This window comes from Varanus komodoensis, unplaced genomic scaffold, assembly GCF_004798865.1.
Source record: "Varanus komodoensis strain SLA01 unplaced genomic scaffold, ASM479886v1 scaffold43, whole genome shotgun sequence".
NCBI lineage: Eukaryota > Metazoa > Chordata > Lepidosauria > Squamata > Varanidae > Varanus > Varanus komodoensis.
In genome coordinates this window covers 2,183,456-2,198,313 of record NW_025335985.1, presented here as the reverse complement: position 1 = coordinate 2,198,313, position 14,858 = coordinate 2,183,456, and the positions used below count along the sequence as shown (strand labels likewise).

Sequence of the window (14,858 nt, the reverse complement as noted above, 5' to 3'; positions counted from 1 at the left end):
GCCTGGCGCCGAAAAACAAATAACGACGGCGCCAGGCGAAGGCCTTTTTATTCAAACGTTATTTTAATTGTTAATATTATTTATTTATTTTATTCTTTGGCCAGGGCGACTTAATTTATACTGTTAAATTATATTGTTTTATATGATGTTATTTATTTATGTTTGTGAGCCGCCCCGAGGCTTCGGCGAATGGGGCGGCATAGAAGTTCCCTAAATAAATAAAATAAATAAAAATCAATGTAAGAAGAAAGTGTCAGGGGAAGGGGGGACTAAATAATGGAAATAAGTGTGTCAAGTATTTCCCAGAGAAGGAAATAATGCTTCCAGTGAAATCATCTGAACTAAATACAGGTAAAATTAATGATATGCTAGGACAGTGGTTTTCAAACCCTGTTTAGAAAAACTTTGATGTGCTGCCATCTGGGGCAAAACCACTTGGAACCCCTTTCCAGGTAAAGGGATAAACTAGACTGGCACTGACAGGACTGGTGCTAGGATCTTACTTCAACCTTCAGTGTCCATCACTGCACTTGGGAGCATGCAGGGAAGGTTATATGGCAGGCATGACATCATTCTGATGTGATGCCACTCCTTCCCCCAGCATCTGCCTAACCGTAGGGCCTGCCCTGAGTGGCCCCACATGAAAAGGTCAGTAAGGCTGGGCAAAGGAAGCTGCAGTTGTGAAGGGATGTTGCAAGTATATTTTCAGTTAATGCTCAAGTCAACAGGGAGGCTCAACAGAGAGCTAGAACCCAAAATGAGTTCTAGAGTGCATCTTGGAGTTCTCTGCAGTGAACAGTGATTCTGCGGCAGAGATGGAAGGGTTCCTTGAAAGTCCAGCTGATATGGATGCATCCTGTAGTGTGGATGTCAGAGTGCTGGTTTAGGATCGGGGAACCGGGTTCAAATCTCCACTTGTCAATGTAACTGGCAGGGTGATCTTGGGCCAAGCACTATTTGTTTTCCTTGTGATCTGTCTTTACATCACAGGGTGGTGGTGTGGATAAAATGAGAGCGAGAACCCTGCATGTGACCTTGGAGAAGTGGTGGGATACAGATGTAATGAATGAATGAAAGCCTGATGAAATCCTAGCCTAAGCAGTTAGGACTTTTATTAAGGAACTCATAAAAAGAACGTGATTTAGAAATTAAATGGATAGCAGGGCATATTAAAATCAGGGATATCAGGGCAGCTATAACAAAGAGGCAAAAGCTACTGAAACACAGTGGAAAGAGGAGAAACTGCTGTTGGTTGGCAAAAAACAAGTTTTCACAGAGAGTTGAAAAACTAGGGAGATGATGCGGAGCGTAGCAGGTAGAGCATTGCTTGAGATGAATGGTCTGTGCCGTACAGAAGTTCCAGTTGTAATTGTAAGAAACTTTTCTGAGATCAAGGGATTTCATTTAGACCCATAAACATCTGCCTCATGGACTCCCATAACAGAGGGCTTGATTTTTAGGCCAGGAGACAGGGTGGCAAAAGTCTTAATGCAAGAGCCAAATTCGGTCACAGAGTTAAGTACGAGTAAGCCCATTGCTTTTGGACCAGAGGTCACATTAATTGCAGCCGGATTGGCCAACAACCAGGTTGTGTTGGGGTTACTGATGAATAATTTCTGTTTATTAATAATGTTAATACTTTCACAACTGTCCCTGTTTTTTGGGTGTGCCTGAAGTAAAATCACTACCAGAATAATTCTTTTGTAATTTTTCAGTAATTCCTCTTGACAACCCCTTCTCAAGTGTATCCCAGATTGCCGTCCATTAATTTTTTGCATTCCATACTATCTAATGGAAGCCACTGAAAATCAAATTGGCCCCTATCTGTGTAGCCTCATCCTGATTCCTGTTAATTGCATGGCATAGGAATTGCACAGCATGGATTCTGCTCTGCTATGCTGTGACAGGAAACACAGAAGTGGCTTTTATGCAGATTGATAGCTTCAATAAAACCCTACATTTGTTATTTGTTATTGCCTTTTTTTCACCCCTTTGTGTGTGCGTGTGTGCGTGTGTGTTTGTCCTGCCTTCCCTCCTCCGTATTTTTATTGCTTCACATTCACTTTTGCTTTGGGGCTGTTGGAAGGAGAACAACAGATAGCTTAATTAGATAGGCCAACCATGTACGATGCCAACAGCTGCCTTGATGATTTGCCAGGAGTCCAACAGCTCTGTTTTTATAGGAATTTGCGTAAATGTTATAAACAATAAATAAATCTGGATGTGAACATATGGCAGCAAAACAGCAATTGCTATGCTAAAGAAAAGGTGTGTGAGGGAGTTAAACAACTCCCTCACCCACCTTTTCCCTTGAGGTGTGAAAGTGCCCTTGAGGGTGAAAGTGAGTGACAGCTACTTCACAACACTCTGAAATAGGAGAGGACACAAATTGAACCCAAAATGCAATGATAAAAACATTCTGTTTAGTTCCTATTTTCAGCAGAAAATCCTTAATAAGGAATGCAGTTGTTAGGTTATGTAAAAGTCTAAGATAATGCTAAGTTTATTTCTTTTGGAGTATGAAAAACACCACAGCTGGATTCAGACAATGCAACAGGCCATGATGGATTTTTTTTTTAACCTCTGTTGGTCTGGTGTATTGTCTGAATGCAGTCATTGTACTTCGCCATGGTAAGTTTGGTCTTTAGAAACCATGATAAGAATGCATGGTTTGTTCTTTGGTTTCCCTGCACCACCACCGCTTGTTGTTCTGTCTGAACCCAGGATTGTGGTTTCTGCTTTCCTGGTATGCAGCTACCACTGGGTCTGCTGGGAAGAGTGGCAATTGCAGAAGCCGCTCCTGCCACCCAGCCTCCACATGTGGACCAAAGAAGAAGAGGGAGGTGACATACGTAGTGGGTGATGTGCCTTGGGACTGAATTTCCGACAGGGAATTTCGCAACAGTGGGAAGACTGAACAGGGAGGAAGGCTCAATAATGGAAAAACCAATTGATCATCTGTCGGGTACAGCATGCTAAAAAACTGTGAACTGTAGTAATCATGCAGGGTTGTTTGTCGTGTGTGAATGCTGCTCACGTATACTTTATCACCACAAAGGAATGCATTTTGTGGTTTAACTTAATGAACTGACAGTAAAACATGAATACTTCTAGAATTCATATTTTTGTGGCTAAACTGTAGAATTATGGTGCATAGGAAATTTCCAAGAATGAATAATTTCCAGAGAGCTTGTTGCTAAGAGGCAGCTTTAAACAGATTAAATAAATAAATAAATAAATAAATAAATAAATAAAATGTGCTCTTTTAGGTAATCTGAAGTTATCTATGACCTGAGACTAAAATTAACTATATTTATTAAGCCTTACTCCAATATTTCAATCATTATTCAGTTTTATCTTTACAACCCTTTAAAGTAGGTTAAGTTGAGAAATAGGCCCATGATGTTGATTGTTATAGGCCCATGATGGCTCTGAGTTTTGAGAATCCTTGGGTGAGGAGAGTGTAGGGGTACAGGAGGCATTCATACATTTCAATGTAAACTTACCGGATTGCACAACTCAAACTGATATATGAACCAAAACTCAATTATTGTTCCGAATGTGTACGTCTCCAAATTTTGCAATGAAGCACTCCAGTTCAAAACTGTGTATAAACTATATACATTACAGACAACTCCACTTAATAACTTGTATCTTTTCCTAAAATAATGTTCAAAATGCATTGTACTAGTATAACTGCTCACTAAAATGTTGTATATTAGTTCAAATCTATCTATCTATCTATCTATCTATGGATGTTCATGGATTTTGAAAATCTTAACATTTCAAATGAACGACATTTAATATTTATTTATTTAGAACATTTCTATGCCTCCCCATTCGCAAAAAGCCTTGGGACGGCTTACAAAATAAACAAACAATCATATAATTAACCTTAAAAGTCCGGAAACATCTCGGCACAAGTATAAAACCGAATAAATACAATAAATAATTAACAATTAAAATAACTTTTAAATAAAAAGGTCTTGGCCTGGCGCCGAAAATCAAATAATGACGGCGCCAGGCGGATCTCTCTGGGGAGTGCATTCCATAGGTGGGGTGCCACCGCAGAGAAGGCCCTCCTCCAGGTACTCATCTTCCTAATATCTTTCACAGAGGGTTCCCGGAGAAGGGTCTCTGCCACCGATCTCAAGGGGCAGGAGGGCATATATGGACGCAAGCGCTCCTTTAGATAACCATTTTTTTCCATATTGGAAAAATGGAGGATGAGGGAGAACAAGATCAACACATATGTCCCTCCTTACCTGAGTGCTTCCTCCTCTCTTCACCACTGTCCAGTTGATTACATTTGTTCTCTGGATCGAGTCTGCACAGCAGCTCAGAGGGAGAGCCAGACAGATGCTGCTTCTCATTTTTCTTGTCTGCTCACTCAGCTAGGCAGAAGGCAAGTGAGGGGTGGGCAGCAACAGGAAGCAGGAGGGCTAAGAGGTCCTTGGGCTTCCAGGAGTTGGGAGCGGAGGACCCTTACCAAGGCATGGACTATGTGGACCCCCCTTGACGCTGCCCCCGTGGCCATTCCTGCCCAGGGATCACTAACATCAGAGGTGGATAAGGATTTGAACTCAGCTCTCAGCTCTGCTCTGTCCAGATTAGTTGAAATCATACAATTAGTTGAAATCATACAATTAGTTAAAATCATACAACTATGTTAGGTTCGACAAATTTAAAATAAATAAATACATTTGTCTTTGTTATTAATATTTTTAATCAAATTTATAAGTGTGTTCTTTCTTCATAGGCCCCCATCCATGGCCTGAAAAAGCAAAGAAATTTATGCAAGTTTTTCTTAGAAGCATAACCTGAAATATCTTAGGAACATCTCCTGAAATTGAAAGAAATTAGTTGTCATGTAATCCTCTTCTCTTCTCTTTTGACTTTTATTAAATCATTTTCATCTAAGGATATCATCAATGTCTATGGTAGTAACAGAAGACAAATATGCAAATGCATTTCTAAAAAGCCTTAACAAAGGAGTCAATATAGTTTCAAAAATAAACCTAAAATAGGTTCTCCCTTTTCTCTCATAGTCTCCCAGCAAGGGGAAAACCAAAGGCGGCTCTACAGAGAACTACTGAAAAACTACAATCGCTTGGAACGGCCTGTAGCGAATGACTCACAACCCCTTGTAGTAGAGCTGCAACTCTCCTTGCTCCAGATAATTGACGTGGTAAGTTGGCCATAATTCAGCTACCCCTTCCTGAATAGTTCTTAAGCAAAATGGATTTTAAATCAGTGCTGCAGAGCACTTCTCCAGTGATAATGCCGGTGAGCACAGCTCTCTTTCAAGACCAGTTGAAACAGAGAATTATCCAAGAGCACATTTTTAGCAGCCCTGTTGTACTACTATCAGAATAGATAAAATTCTGATAATGATTTAGATTTGCTCTTGGATAATGATAGATTTGCTCTTGTCTGTACAGTCCTCTTTAAGTCTGGAGCGGGTCTGTAATTATGTTAAGCTAATTATTCCATAGATAATATTTCTTGAAAAGACAGTCCCATGTGATTGGGTCAATATTTCACCATGAATTTGAAGCAACTTAGATTGTAAAACAGGCGGGAAACGTAGATGTTGCTGGACTACAAATCCCATAACCCCAACCATTGGTCATGCTGGCTAGACCTGATGGGAGTTGTCATCCAACAGCAGCTAGGGAGCTACAGGTTTTGTAGACCTGTCAAAATCTGACCATATGAGAATAATTTAGAAAGTAGCAACACAGACCTTGTTTTATTTTAAAACACACATTTTGTTTTATTTCCAAAAGAAGAAAAAGTGCACCTCCAAAATAAAAACATGGCAAATTTTCGTGCCGAAAATTTCAAGAGTCTTCTCTGTTTCATGCCAAGTGGGTCTTTGTACTGTAAAGCTGAACCATATGAGAATTACATATGGATAATTTTGCCTGCCCAAAATGGTTTTGTCAATTTGTCTCTAATTAAGCATGGAATCTTTGTGGCTGGGCAGCAGTTGTTCTGTTTTAATCCAAAGTACAAGGAGTCAACCTGGATATGTGGGGACTGACTTTGGTTTTCATGTTATTTAGGTGGTCATTTCTCCCTCCTTCCTACACACTGAATTTGGAATGGCTCTAACCCCCAACACCCATTAGAATTAATTGAGTGGACACCTGCTGATCCGGATGTCTCGAAATTAATTCAACTATGTTTCTGAATTGATTTGGAATCGGCAAACTCTCTGGTGTTGTCATTAGGACTCTGAAACTCACGTCCCTCTTGACTGGATTGGACTCTTCTGCCGTGTCATGCCTGCATGGCATCCTGCAAGGAGGGTCCTTGGCAAAGAAGGCCTGTCTTTGGTCCTGGTTCAGATCATCCCATCATTGGTCAGGAGGGGAAGCCTCTGGGGCAACATGCACTCCTAATTGTATGTAATCATATGACCAGGAACGTACAGAAATTGGGTTGGCACTCAGACATCACCAAAAGCCAAAGCACAGAGTTGCATAAAATGTGACTGTGCTCATTGATATGTGTAGGTGCACCTTTGGAATCCATGGGTGTTATTTAAATAGAAATGCAGCACATTTCACTGCAGTGAGGAAGAGAACAGGGTCTGAGGTCATCTTCAAGGCCCTGCGCTCCATTCTTTAAGTTTAAATTGGAGGTGGACTGGACAGCTCTTTGAAGAGAGGGCTCCTCCAAACAGAAGAAGGTCCTCTGAAAGTCCTCAAATAGAGGACTGTACTTTACAGGGCATGTGGCCACTCTAAGCAGAAGCTTAGAGATCTCCAAGCTTTTGGCGCCTCTCCTGACACACATCAGGTTCTTAGCTGTTGGCCTTGCCTCTCTGTAGTGTCATCTGAGGAGTCGGGGGAAGTGTGAGACTAGATGGACCTTTCATCTGACCCAAGATAGCTTCTCCTGTATGCTTATGCTAGAGGTACCATGAGTTCTTACACGTCTACGCCTTGGCATCGTTTTACCGATGTCATGGGATCATGCAAGGCCAAGAGGCTCCTTGAACTTTCCATTCCCATTTCAAAGTCTAATCTTCATGTGGCTTCCAGAGCAGTCCCCTGGTGGGCAGTCCCAGACCCGGTTCAGATCATCCCATCAGTGGCGAGAATGTTGCCAACGGTTTAGACAATAATTACAGCTTGTAAAGCTCAGGGCATGCCTTGATGATCATTGTGGATCCTCCGTAGCTTGCCAGAATGTTCAACCAACAGAGTGGAAAATCAAATGTCCTTAGAAGAGACAGGTGCTTATTCTGACATCTGTTCTGTGCTTACAATGGAATCCCGCAATGCAGTCTGCACAGCTTTCATGGATACACACTTTCTCCTGTCACCTTCAGGAAGCAGTGTGTGTGTGGCATGTCCTGAAGACAGACCCCTGTGAGGATCAGAAACATGGCATGCACTTTACTGGTCTCCCATATTAGACCTTTCTGTACACACCATCAGTTGCTACCATGCTCTTATGGAAAGAAGCTGCCCTAATTATTTGATTTCAGTTGCAATTTGTATGTGCCTGAATTCTGTCTGTTTACCAGACTGTTTTCTAATTGTAACTGAGGACCAGAGGGGCTTGGATTAGGTGTTTCCCAGAATGTTAACACATGGTTTTGTCACTTTGGAATACTAAATGTGACTCTGAAATGTGCAGATGTCCCTGATGTTTCACAAGTAATTTGTTGATTAATTATAAAGCTTTTTAACAATTTTACGCTGCAGCATCTTGTATATTGGAGGAAATTATGAGCCATGTGCTCCTATAAATGATTCATCAGATGCTGTTCTCCAAGTTTGCTGCAAAGCTGTAATGATGGCTTGTGTACACAGTTCGCCTTGCAGATGTGTGGGTGGTTTAGGTAGCTTGCTGGAAGTCCTCTGATGGCAACATAAGACCAATATGTCGTGAGTGATTGTTTTTTTTAACAAAGGAGCTGATTTATGAAATCAGAGCCACTTTATCTTGGTGTATGGCAATTGTGAAAGACCCTCTGTTAAGTTCCCTTCATTTAAGAACATCCTGGCATGAGTACAGAGTATTTCTTAATTCTGAAACACCCCAGCATTCTTAGGAGGGTTGAGCAGGTTTATAATTATGATTAAAGCAGACAATTACCTTTTGATTATTAGCATTTTAAAGAATAAAACTTTCTCAACTGGTTCATAAAATAAAACTTAAAACCACACAGCATTAAAATATAATAAAATGTGATGCAAAGATTTAACAAAGTTTATTTTAAAAAAACCCATAACAATATCAAACTAAAAATCAAGGTAGAAAACAGCAGGACTGCAAGATCTAAAAAGCATGAACATAATTTTAAAAACTGAATAACTAAAAAGCCTGGAATTTAAAAAGATCTTTACTTGGCATTGAAAAGACTAACATAGCCTCTACGAGAGCCTCCCTTTGAGGGCATTCTGCAGCTAGGATGTTACCACTGAAAAGGCCTTCTTTTAAAGAGTCTTCCTACCTACCTCATTTGACAGGAGCACCCGGAGGTAAGCCTCTAAAATGATTATTTTAAGACAATAAAATATGGGAGGACATGCTCTTTCAGCTGGCCTTCCCTTAGGCTGTATTTATTTATTCAAGCTTTTCATTTCCCAACCTTTTCCCAATGCAGGAACACAGGACAACCAACAATACAAACACCAAAACAACTCATGAGCATATAAATATAATATAAGCATCTTTCACATCACAGTACCTTAAAGTGCAGCAAAGCAGCAGAGATAACTTTTGCTAGGAACACTTCAAAAGTTAGTACCAGCATCTTGCATTTGGCCCAGACACAGGCTGGAAGGCAGGGCGGATCACCACGTACTGGTGCAATATGCTCACATAGGCCAGTCCCTGTGAACAGTCTTGCCCTGTTTTGCTCTAGTAGAAGGTTCCAGACCATTTTCAAAGAGGGCCCCATGTATAATATGTTGAAATAATCAAACCTCTTAATCATTCTTAAGCATTTACCTCTTTCAGTGAATCAAATTACATTTTGGAAAAGTCAGGGGGAGCAATGTTGTGATATGTGTTAATATTTTTAGGAAGCTCGTAGCTTTTAGTTTCTAGACCCTGGGTGGGGAGACCCTCTATGTTCAATTTGCCTAGGCTTTGGAGCTAGGCAGTCTCCTGTATAGTTCTCTAGGAGTTTATCTGCTTTCCTGTAGATGTCAAAAAAGAAGTTGTTCAGAGTCAGAAACTTATTACTTGGTGATCGAGTCCTAAAAGTGGTTTGTGAGTGGAGTAGGAATGTTCACTCTACATTAACCATGCCCAAAGGTCATTGCATGGTGTCAAATGTGGATTGATGTTCTCACAAAAAAACTTGGAGAAGGTTTTTGCATGCAACCCATATTTAATGGGAGGAGGGAGCATTTTAAACCTCCTACTTAGCTGAGCTTTCCTGGGAACCTCGGAGAAAATGGAAAGAGAGACAGCAAGTGTATCTGACAGTTACAAAAGCAGTAAAAATGCTACAACATTGTTGTGATGCGGTATTGCCAAGGAGAAAAGGCTTTAGAAATGTATGATGATATACCTAATACTTGTGCAGACCCTGAAAGCAGTGCATGGACAGAAGCCCTCATTGCACCCAGAAATTATTGTAAGCTCAGAAGAAACCCTGTTTCCCAACTTTCTTACACTGAAGAAGCAGCCGCACAGCACTATGTCACAGCACTTAGAGAAAAATATCAGCAGTGTGAATTTGCAGCCTCTGCAAATCTAATGCTCAATGACAAAATAGTCTTCAGCATTTCAGGCTGGAAGCTCTGTGAGAAATTCTTGGAAACCCCAATTTGACTAGAACAAGCAATCATTTACAGAGCAAAGGCCCCTGGTGGGGGCCAGGCAGCAGCAGTGACCCTGGAAAACATCTTTGCCATTCAGCACAAGTCACAGAAACTATCAGGAAAGGAAAAAAGACCCTGGGGCAATCTTCTGCAGCAGGAAACCTGTAGCTGCAAACAGCAATTTTTGCAGTAGATGGGGACATGTCTGCAGGCCCAGGCAGTGTCCAGCTCTTGGAGAAACCTGCAACGTGTGTGCATGACAGAATCATTTCAGTGGAATGTACAGGTCTTCTCATCTCGCCCCAGAAATCAATGTCCTAATTATGGGAGTGAGGACTAAGTGTTGTCAAGTCAAGCGCACAGAAAGGTACAGCACAGTCATTGTATGTGACTTTTGAGTTGTTCTCTGCTACACTCTGCAGCTGATGCCAACACAGTTCCCAAGAACATTGCAGAATGTTTGCAAGATAAATGCACATAGCAATGATAAATGTGACTCTAGTTATCTTTGGAAGAGGAAATGTCCCATTGAGAGGCTTCATTGCAAGAACGGTCCCAACACACAAAATCCTCTGTGCCAGATGCTAGGAATCCACCACTCTTGGTTAGTTCAGCTTGTGTCTCCCTTGATTTGATCAGACATGTACATGCTGTAGCCCTGCATTCCCAGCTGAGACAAAAGACCTCTTCCATTCTTCTGCTATTTTTGAAGGCCTGGGGCACTTTCCTGGTGTGCATCATATTTACGTGGACCCCACAGTGCCACCTGTGGTGCCTGGATGTGGAAGTATTCTATACATTGCCCCCCCCACAAAACAACTGATGAAGATCCAGAGTCAAAGTGAATCGGCACAGGGGTGTCTAAAGCAACAGCATAGGCCAGCAGTCTGGAGATACTGCAAAACTACACAAAAACAATGCAGATTTTGTGCATACAGGTTGTGCCTAGCTCATCACGGCAGTCAAATGGTAACACTTTCCAGCCACCATGATGGAGGCATTTATTTATCACCTTGGATGACATTAATGGCTGTCTATGGGCAAGTAGGCTGGGTAGGAAGTCTGAAGGATTTTGTACTTGGAGAAGGTACCCCATCAGAGGCTTGCTCTTTGGTATCAAGTCAACTGCTGATGTCTTTCGACAAAAGAACTATGAGTGCTTTGGGGATGTTAAGTTTAACAAGGACAACATTGAATGTTAAGTGAACACTGTCAAAGACGCAGGCCGTATCCTCTCTGGGGAGGGTGTGCAGCCAGGTAACAGCAGTCCGTCCAGTGCTTGATGCACGGCATGCCAAACGAGTCCAGCCTGATTGAATGATTTCCTCCAGAATCATGTCGGGCGGCAGTGGGGGCCTGAACACCTGCCAGGCAGCTCTTGATAGACTGAAAGAAAAGGGGCCATTCCACTGTCACCAGTCTTGTAGTATTTTGACCCCAGGGGGACTCTTGGTCCACGGTGATACATCCAAGGGTAGCTTAGGGACATGTCTGTTCCTGAAAGGAAAGATTGTTTATGCCTCCAATGCCCTGTCCAAAGCAGAGCAAAATAACAGACAGATAGAAAATGAACTCTTGGTGATAGTCGTTGCAACATCACAACTCCATCAGTATATATTTGGCGTCCAACTAAAAGCCCAGTCCAACCACAAGCCATTGAAATCAATTTATGCCAATTAGTACAGAAGGCCCAGCAAGATGAAAAAGGTGTTATTACAGCTGCAGAAATATCACATTCAGATCTAACACCCAAAAGGGAAGACATACATCTTCACAGCCGGCACACTCTTAAGGGCAACCACAGGTTCCTTTCCCACAGGCATGGGGCATTTGGCAGAGTGTGGGGTGATTTACAAACTGTCCAGCACAGACCTGCTCAGCAGTCACATGCTCTAGATGCATTAAGAACAAACTTCAGCAGATATAGGTCTACAGATTTGCAAGGCCCCCACATATCACTGGCTGGCCCTGGGGACACACGCAGATCAAGCCTGAATGCCATCTCTGTTAGGTGGGATCCTATTAGAGTTCCCTGTTAGAGACAGATTTGGAATGATCTGACAGATTTGGTGAGTTACAAAATTACTCTCCCAAGAAAGCAGAGAGAACTTGGTTGTTTCATGTACCACACCAAGGGTTAAGCAGATTAAAAGCTCATGTTCAGGCATGAATGTCTTGGCCTCCCATGAATGCAGAGATTCATGCAGAGATGGAACAATGGTTTAATAATGGTCAGCCATGCCAGTAGCACCAGCCAGCCAATCACAGAAAGCCAGTGATCCCCCATCAGATTCCAGAGATTCCACAGTTGGAAGTACCTGCTGACATTTTTGAGCTGTAAGGCCACCCTAGATGTCCTCCACTTGATAGACAAACATCTAAGGCCAAACCAAAGGCAGCATTCGTGCACATAAAAGGCTACCTTGTGACCATGTACCATGTTCCAGCCTGGCTGTGAGACAATTTCCAACTGAGTATGGATCGCCTTGATGTGCTCAAGTCCAGGTAACCCTCAGACGATTGGGCAGGCAGAATACACAATACAGCCATTGAGTCCATGCTCCAGAAAGCTGAACAAGATGGGGCTGATCCTTTCCTAGCTTTGCTGAACCTGCATAATCACAGATTTGGATTTGGTTTCTGTCCTGCTCATGGGCCAACTGCTGAGTAGCACACTGTCAACCACAACACCTGTTTCGAAGCCCACGTCGGGCACATCTCAGGCTACAAGCAGGACAGAAGCAGCAGAAAACAGGTTTGATGACCCGATTGCACTACTTCCTCTGCAAACGGGAGGTAAACTTGATGCTGGATACCAACATTCATAGCCAAGAAAGGAAGGGAGCCATGTTCCTATGTAATTGACTCCCCATCCCTCCAGGTTACAAGTATAGAAAGAACCAAAGGGAGGAGGAGCCCCCCCACACACTTGTTTAGGCACATTTGATGCTGCCAGGGAGTTTGACCCCCCTCCTCAGGGCATGGTTCATGCTGGAAGAATTATCTCAAGGGGAGTGGGGAACCCTCTTGGAGATGGATGTAAGGAGAAACAGAATTGGGCAAGCATGGTTCAGGGTGAAGTGAGACTAAAGGCTAAGGACTATGTCTTTGGATGGCGGTGAAGGCTAATCCAATGGCCATCAAGCAGTGGTGATCTGTGACTCCAGCTAAGTCAACAGTCAGCTGAACAAAAGGCCATATCAGCCTGAAGAAGACCATTCAGAGATCTGCAATATATTGGACAGGGTAAAAATACCCAAATAAATAAATAATAAGGTGAAAGTAATGTGTATATACGTATCAAACTTGAAGAAGCTTGTAGTTCTTAACTTTGCTTTACTTTCTGGAAGTTTTTTGGAACTCCTCTTTTTTTTGTATTTTTGTATTTAGTGGTAATTTATTATGTTCTATTGTATTTCAATGTATCTTATTGTGTTGTAAGCCGCCCCGAGGCTTCGGCAAGGGGCGGCATAGAAATGTTTTAATAATAATAACAACAACAACAACAACAATAACCACTTTGTTTAGGCTTTGGAGCCAGGATAAGGGCTGAATTGTGAATTGAGCAAGTAAGTGGATCCCCACCTTAACCACACCCAAGGGCCACCACCCGTGGTGCACAGGGCTGGGGGGAAAACGAGGCAGGGATCTATTCCCCCAGTAGTAGCACATTTTAACTTAGAGCTCTTACTGTCAGGCACTCTTACTGCTTAGGAGAAAAAAGATGCACAAAAGCTTGGGAGGCACTGTGTGAACGGTGGTTGGGAGGGGGGGGAATATCCAGATTGGGACTTCCAAGGGGCCAACCACTGCTCTAGGGAATATATTTATATTGTACAAATATTGAGGAGTTGGAAATCATACACAGAGCTACATTCCTTCTTTCCAGTGGATGACTTGTGATGGGAGCCAGGCAAAGGACTGGCCGGGCTTTCACTGAGTGGAACATTGTTCCCAAATTCAGCACCTTGTGTGTGTGAATGGCAGCTCCTCCTTTGTACAGCAAAAAGGAAAAGGTTGGACTTGGAAACAGCACTGGCGTAAGGGGTAAACTTGCCCCTGGTTAATCCCAGGAGAGATGATCCTATTGCCGCCAACGGTGGCTTTCCTTCTGGGGCTACAAGCGGTTGTCAGAACACGGATGGGGGAGAAAAGGTTCAGAGTACTCTCCATTTGCTGTGGTCCAGGTGCAAGTAGCTTCCCCATGTTATGAGAAGCCAGCCTGCAGATTTAAGTAGTGCCTTTAGTATCAAGGTTGCTTTGGCCCTCAAACAGAAGTCTGAGTATCTGTCCTCAGCCCTTTTAATTGGGGATGCCAGAATTTGAACCAGAAACCTTCTGCATGCAGAGTATTTGCTCTGTCGCTGAGCAGGGACAGTTCCCCGAGGCTCCTTTTCAAAACCATACTCATGGTTCTGCTTGAGGCCAGTACCTTCCCCCTGCAAAAGGCGGGACTTTTTGCCTCAGTCTGGTTCTTTACAAACAAAAAAATCTTAGGGTCAGTGCCTCAAAAATGGATCTAATTTTTTTTCGGAAACTTACCTTTAATCCTATGCAATCTCTCTTTCATCACAGAAAGCTAGGAGAAAAATGAGACAACTCAGATATTGCTAGGAGAGCTCACATTGTCAGTATAAAACCTGATTTATTTGGTTTAACGTGTGTGTTTAATGTCCACAAAGTTTTCCCCTGGTCTGTGAGAGTATTATTCTTTACTTAGAAGTCTCCTGAAGATAGCAAACAAAAGCCTTTGAAAATGTCTTTGAAAAGCATGCCAGAGATAGGGAACACAATGCAGCCGAGAGGCACTCAGTTTAAAGATGTATTTAAAGTCACCAGAAATTCTCAGAAATCTTCGGTAAAGCTGATGCAACTACTCTTTACAGGGAAATCATAGAATGGAGAATTCCATATACTGCAGCAAATGCTCTGCCTCTCCTGACCCTGTTTAAATTTCTGATCTAATCTAATCTAAGTTGCTTCCATACCCGGTCTTTTTCCTGAGAGTCAGACTACACATTACATTAATTGTGTGGTGGTTAGCTGAAGAAAATAGACTTTTTT

General features: G+C 42.4%; 1 protein-coding gene across 1 annotated transcript in view; it reads left to right on the top strand.

Moving 5' to 3' along the window:
- Nucleotides 1-14,858, top strand: part of LOC123030177 (neuronal acetylcholine receptor subunit alpha-7-like) — a 113,070-nt gene that overhangs the window by 27,467 nt on the left and 70,745 nt on the right. Inside the window, exon 2 of the mRNA XM_044443862.1 lies at nt 5,049-5,188. Within this exon, the coding sequence (XP_044299797.1) occupies nt 5,049-5,188 (140 nt within the window). The remainder of the gene's footprint in view (nt 1-5,048; nt 5,189-14,858) is intronic.